The sequence below is a fragment of the Schistocerca cancellata genome, chromosome 3 (genome assembly GCF_023864275.1).
Source record: "Schistocerca cancellata isolate TAMUIC-IGC-003103 chromosome 3, iqSchCanc2.1, whole genome shotgun sequence".
Taxonomy (NCBI): Eukaryota; Metazoa; Arthropoda; class Insecta; order Orthoptera; family Acrididae; genus Schistocerca; species Schistocerca cancellata.
Genome location: NC_064628.1, coordinates 288,149,440 through 288,156,257, shown reverse-complemented (window position 1 = coordinate 288,156,257; position 6,818 = coordinate 288,149,440). Strand labels below are relative to the sequence as shown.

Here is a 6,818-nt window from a genome sequence, read left to right as displayed (position 1 = left end):
GAAAATTTAATGGTTCACAAGATAATTTTTCTGTTTAAAAATGCGTTGTTTTCGAGGAGAATTTTTCTTTGTCTTTCTAAGATCAATCTTAAATGATTTATTTTCAATTTTTCCCCAGAGGAGTACACTTATTTGCTTTTCAAGACGAACTTCCAAGAAGAGTTTTAATTTCGGAAGATATATCTGCATCAATACAAACTACATGACTTGAACAAATTCCTTGAGGTACATTTCGATTAAAAGTTACAAGTTTGCATCGATGAAGCAATTTCATGGCGATCGTAAGGCAAATTAAAAATAAAAAGGAGAATAGCTCAGTCAGTAAAGCACTTTGCCTTGAAGTGCAAAGGTTCAAAGTCCCGATCTCGCACACAGTTTTAATCTGCAGGAATTTTGAAAACAGCGCACACTCTGCTGCAGACAGAAAATTAATTTTGTAAATAATTCCTTAGCCTGTGGCTAAGTCATGTCACCGAAACATCCTTCCTTCCTGGAGAGCTATCTCCACAAGCTATGCAGGCGAAGTTCTGTGAAGTTTGAACGACAGGAAAGCTGACGTAAAGTCGTGACAGAGGGTCGTGCGTCGTACTGGATAAACTCATTCGGTAGAGCACTTGCCTACGAAAGACGAAGGTCCCAGATTCATGTCCCAGTCTGGCACACAATTAACACTGCTAAGAAGTTTCAAATAAGCGCATATTCAGCAGCAGCAGGAACATTCTGAAAAATAGTGTTGCCTAGATTCAGTCCATCTCTCTTGAAAATTTTGATGCATGGAAATCAGTTGCAATGACCTAAGTTCAACTACGATCCTCATGAAAATTCTAAGTTCATCTGCACAACGTGCCGCTCTAAACAGATTTGTACTGCATGTCTCACGTTGAAAATTTACTAAGTCCCAAGGTCGAACTGTTACCCACGGTGTGTGCCGCTTCAATCGCGAAACTATTTAACACTGCAAGGAGCGGGATGCGATTCCTTAACGAGAATCGCTTCCGCCGCCCTACTGACTTGTACTGAACTGTTTCAACTGACTGTGTAAAGTTCAGAAAATGGCCATTTTTCAAATTTATGCAATAATTTCATTTTGAGACCTTACAGCTGGATCTACATTTGCTGGTTCCCTTACATTCACAAAATTCGTTAATCCATCAAAGTTTTATCATACAAAGAAAGCAAAGGTAAATATTATTCTTCTGATTAATGTGTGCTATCATTCTGAAGCCACTTTTAACGCGCTTTTTAATAGAGCTGTCAAATTTATGTTTCACACTGCTTTTGAATTAAAGTTGATTTTATTAATCGTTATTTTAGTTAGATGCCAATTTTAACCAGGAATCAATCTTAAATCTACAATGTTGTTACGTAGAAAGATAGATAATATGTATGTTTACATCGTGCTGTCTTAGTAAGTGAGCATTTTTGAATTACAGAGATTCAGCAGAATTTGCATATTGTTTATACTTTTAATATGTATTGTGGCACCAAGAGAGTTGCATTAGACGTGGCTGTTGACAGTAGCATCGTTTGAAATAGTGCACGTCTCTGTAGATGTACAGCTTTAATATTAATTAAAGTTTTACTGATCTATATCAGGTGTATTTAGTGTGTATGCTGTAACTTTGCCAGTTTTCATCGCACAGACTGTTGTCAATTCCTATAAGCTCGCCGTACTGACATGAATAAAAATATATGCTTAGATTATATGTAACATTAATGGATCATACGTAATTTGATTCTCGCTTTTTCACAAATTGCAGCCGCCAACGGTCGAAGCTACCAGAGGGTTTTTCCACAGATTTTGGTGTACAGAACCCCACCTCCTTCTTCCAGAAAGGCCCCACCCACCTTAGCACGCAAATGTCAAAACTCAGGTAACCATCTCTGGGGCACTAAGCCTCGCATTTAATTCTCTTGTGCTGCATCTCCCAGCACTACGTGCTCCTTGGTCAGTGTCGATGACAATTCAGGTTGATGCTTTACGTGCTGCTATTGACTGTGACGTCACAACATCATCCCAGTTCAGACTCGTTGGATGGGTTCTGTGTGAAGGTAAATGGTCACATAAGGGGAGTCGACATACAAGTTTTAATCATCACTTAGAATGCGGTCAGTCTGTGATCATAAAACTTGGTCACGGTTTTCGCGATCCTCTGCGTATTAACCCATCAGTGTGACGCATTTTTCCCAATAATGGATGATATATTAGCAACATTTGAATCCAATGGATGCCTGCGTGCACAGCGACCATTGAATATTCAAATTTAAAAAAGGACATCAGTGAGTCGTAAAAATCCTAACTTAACTGCAAATCTAGATTTCGACTAAAATATAGTCACCATCGGTGCATTGGCAGAAGAGTGTTATAGGTTCCAACATGTCAGAGCATAAACTTGTGACAAATGACACTAACCTTTACAAGGCAGAAACAAAAGTGTCATTTGTCATAACTTTATGCCCTAACATAGTCACACGTGTATGGCTATTCTGGTAATGCACCGACTGACTATGTTGTAGTCGAAATCTAGATCTGCAATAAATAACGAGTTTTTGTCACTGACAGCTGTTCTTCCTTAAATTTGGACAGATAGCATTTAGAGAAATCAGTTGTACATCTTGAGAATCCCCTCGTCTTCTGTTATCATTCTGGAAATGTCTCATCTGTGGGAAAAGGAAGAAGTCACTGGCTTCCATGACAGGATAATACGGAGTGAGATAAAATCTGACAGGTCAAAGAAGCAGCATGTGTGACTGTTCCCTGTGCAAAATGAAGTGGGGCGTCGTAGTGAAGACAAAACACCGCCTCGGACTGCTTCCCAGACCACTTCGACTTGGTATTCTCCCATACCCTTATCAGGAGACTTCGGTGGTATGCTCGTGTGACGGTTTGTATCTTATGAGCTAATGTGTTAACAACACCCAGTGGCTATCCCAAAAACAGTCTGCAGCAATTTATCTAATGAAACTTGTCTCTCCGTCTTCTTTGGTGGTGGTGGATCTAAATGTTTGTACTGTGTGCTTTGCTGCTTTGTCTGGCAGTCACAGCGATAAATTCAGTACTCGTGTATTGCGATTAAATGGCTAAAGGAAATCATCTGGACTGGCCTGACACGACTGCAACATTTTCGCAGTTGCGTCAGTTCGGTTGGGTGTTTGATTGCTTGTGAACAGCCGTGGAAACCAGCGGGCGGGCGATCTTTATCCAAAATGTCTTGCAAGAGATTTAAAACAGATCCGTGACTTATTTTCACTTTCCCCACTATCTCCTCTATCCTGACATGGAGGTCTTCAATCACTTTGTCTTCCCCTTCTCTTATGATTCCCACTTCCTTACAGAAATAAGCTGTGCCATTTTGTTCCTCATTGGTCAGATTTGTCTGACAACACTGGAAGTGTGTTCGCCACCTAACCACTCTGACACACGATGATGCATTGTTGCTGTAAACTTCCACCAATTGTGTATCGTACAGGGTTGTTGCTCTTCAAATACGTGGAAATGAGTTCTGTCAATGGGCAGCTCCAGTTTGCTTTGTCTCCTGTGATATCGTGCTGTCGTAATGAGGCATGAATTTTTCAATACGTATCAGCACTGCAGACCTGTATCTGTAAACAAATAAAATAAAGATTGTTTATAAATGAATAGTGCATCTCTGAAAGTTAAAAATAAATTGATTTATTACTTTACAAAATAAGCAGCAGCAACTGTTGAAGTTAGTGATGCGCTGTCTGCTGTTGGCCTGAGACACTGTGCAGGCGTAGTGTCTGTTTCCAAGATGGCTTCACAACAGGAAAAGGCTTTCTGTGTGCTCCGTTTTGAGATGTCCAGATTTGTGGTTACACTGCAACATGAGCTTCGTGCTCGATTTAGCAAAGACCCGCCACACAAGAATAACATAGGTAGGTAGTATGAACAGTTGGAGGATGTCTTTTTTAAGGAGAAGAGTCTACATCTACATCTACATGGTTACTCTGCAGTTCACACCTAAGTGCCTGGCAGAGGGTTCATCGAACTATTTTCATACTACTTCTCTACCATTCCACTCTCGAATGGCTCGTGGGAAAAAGGAGCACCTAAATCTTTCCGTTCGAGCTCTGATTTCTCTTCTTTTATTATGATCATTTCTCCTTACGTAGGTGGGTGTCAGCTTTTCGCATTCGCAAGAGAAAGTTGGTGATTGATATTCCATAAATAGATCTCGCCGCAAAGAAAATCGCCTTTGTTTCAGTGACTGCCACCCCAACTCGCGTATCATATCAGTGACACTCTCGCCTTTATTGGGCGATAACACGAAACGGGCTGCCCTTCTTTGGACTTTTTCGATGGCCTCCGTCAATTCTACCTGGTAAGGACCCCACACAGCGCAGCAATATTCCAGCAGAAGACGGACAAGTGTCATGCAGGTTACCTCTTTAGTGGGTTTGTCGTATCTTCTAAGTGTTCTGCCAACAAAGCGCAGTCTTTGTTTCGCCTTCCCCACAATATTATCTATGTGGTCTTTACAATTTAAGTTGCTCGTAATTGTAATTCCTAGGTATTTAGTCGAATTGACAGCCGTTAGATTTGTGCGATTTATCGTATACCCAAAATTTATCGGATTTCTTTTAGTACCCATGTGGACGACCTCCCACTTTTCTTTGTTTAGTGCCAATTGCCACTTTTCGCACCACACAGAAATTCTCTCTAGATCATTTTGTAATTGGAATTGATCGTCTGATGATTTTAATAGACGGTAAATTACAGCGTCATCTGCAAACAATCTAAGGGGGCTGCTCAGATTATCACCTAGATCATTTATGCAAATCATGAACAGCAGAGGGCCTATGACACTACCTTGCGGAACGCCAGATATCACTTCTGTTCTACTCAATGATTTACCGTCTATCACTACGAACTGTGACCTCTCTGAGAGGAAATCACGAATCCAGTGACACAACTGAGACGATACTCCATATGCATGCAATTTTATTAATAGTCGCTTGTGAGGAACGGTATCAAAAGCCTTCTGGAAATCTAGGAATATGTAATCGATCTGAGATCCCTTGTCGACAGCACTCATTACTTCTTGGGAATAAAGAGCTAGCTGTGTTGCACAAGAACGATATTTTCTGAATCCGTGTTGGTTATGTATCAATAAGTCATTTTCTTCTAGGTATTCATAATGTTCGAGTACAGTATATACTCCAAAATCCTACTGCAAATTGAGCTCAGTGATATGAGTCTGTAATTCAGTGGGGTACTCCTACTTCCTTTCTTGAATATTGGTGTGACCTGTGCTACTTTCCAGTCTTTAGGAACAGACCTTTCGTCACGTGAGCGGTTGTATATGATTGCTAAGAAAGGCGCTATTGTGTCTGCATACTCTGAAAGGAACCAGATTGGTATACCCTCTGGATCGGAAGACTTGCCTTTAAGTGATTTGAGTTGTTTCACAACACCTAAGATATCTACTTTTGTGACACTCATGGTAACAGCTGTTCTGATTTCGAATTCTGGAAAATGTACTTCATCTTCTTTCGCGAAGGAATTACGGAAAACTGTATCTAGTAACTCCGCTTTAGTGGCACCATCATCGGTAACATTTTCATCGCTATCGCGCAGTGACGGTACTGACTGTTTTTTGCCACTGGTGTACTTTACATACGACCAGAATCTCTTTGGGTCGACCTCGTATATCTGATGCGATCGTCGAAAGAGTTTCAGCGAAGTCCTGGGAAGTCACTTAGTAAGCAAGCGGGGAACTTTTCATGCCAAAGATTATAATGGCGAAGGTGTTACCTAAGTGGCTATGTTTTAAACTGTACAAACTGGGATTCATGCAGGCCCTTTCACCAACAGACAAACTGAAAAAGAGTGACTTTTGCGAAGAACTGCAGTTAAAAATGGAGGACACTGGTTTTGTAGAAAGATTCATTGTCTGTAATGAAGCCACTCTCCACAGAAGTGACAAGGTGAATACACACAATGTTCATATCTGAGGAATCGAGAAACTGTATATGCTGACTCTCCAAAACCGAATGTTTTCTATGTAGTGTCACGTGAGAAAGTACACGGCCCATTTTTCTTCAAACAACAAATGATGACAGGTAACTCATTTCGAGGCATGCTGAAAACCTGATTGTTACCCCACTGAAGACCAGTTATGATGATTACATTTTGCATCTGGACGGTGCTCTGCCTCATTTTCACAAGAACGTACAAGAGCTTCTTAATCGCATTCTTCATCAAATCGGGACTGGATGCGCTGCAACAGCAGACAAATCTGACGTTTTGATTTCACAGAACGGGCATATGATTAGTGAAACTGAACAGTTCAAATTTCTGGGTGTTCAGATAGATAGTAAGCTGTCGTGGAAAACCCACGTTCAGGATCTTGTTCAAAGACTTACTACTGCAATTTTTACTATTCGAACAGGTATCTGAAGTGAGTGATTGTTCGTCACGAAAATTAGTCTACTTTGCTTATTTTCATTCGCTTATGTCGTATAGTATTATATTTTGGGGTAACTCTCTCCATTCTAAAAGGATATTTTTGGCTCAGAAACGAGAGGTTCCGGCAATAATTGGTGTAACTTCACGAACCTCTTGTCGACCCTTGTTCACGAGTCTGGGTATTTTAACATTGGCCTCTCAATATACATATTCCTGTCATTTCTTGTTAACAATATTAGCTTATTGCCAAGAATAAGCAGCTTTCACTCAGTTAATACTCGGCAGAAATCAAACGTGCATTTGGATCGGACTTCCTTAACTCTTGTGCAGAAAGGTGTGCAGTATACTGCTGCATCCACTTTCAATAAGCTACCTCTCGAATTCAAAA

General features: G+C 40.6%; 1 protein-coding gene across 1 annotated transcript in view; it reads left to right on the top strand.

Annotated features, from left to right (window-relative positions):
• The first annotated feature begins 1,974 nt into the window (after positions 1 to 1,974).
• LOC126176275 (uncharacterized) overlaps positions 1,975 to 6,818 on the top strand; it is a 121,425-nt gene continuing 116,581 nt past the window's right edge. Inside the window, exon 1 of the mRNA XM_049923424.1 lies at positions 1,975 to 2,052. Within this exon, the coding sequence (XP_049779381.1) occupies positions 1,975 to 2,052 (78 nt within the window). The remainder of the gene's footprint in view (positions 2,053 to 6,818) is intronic.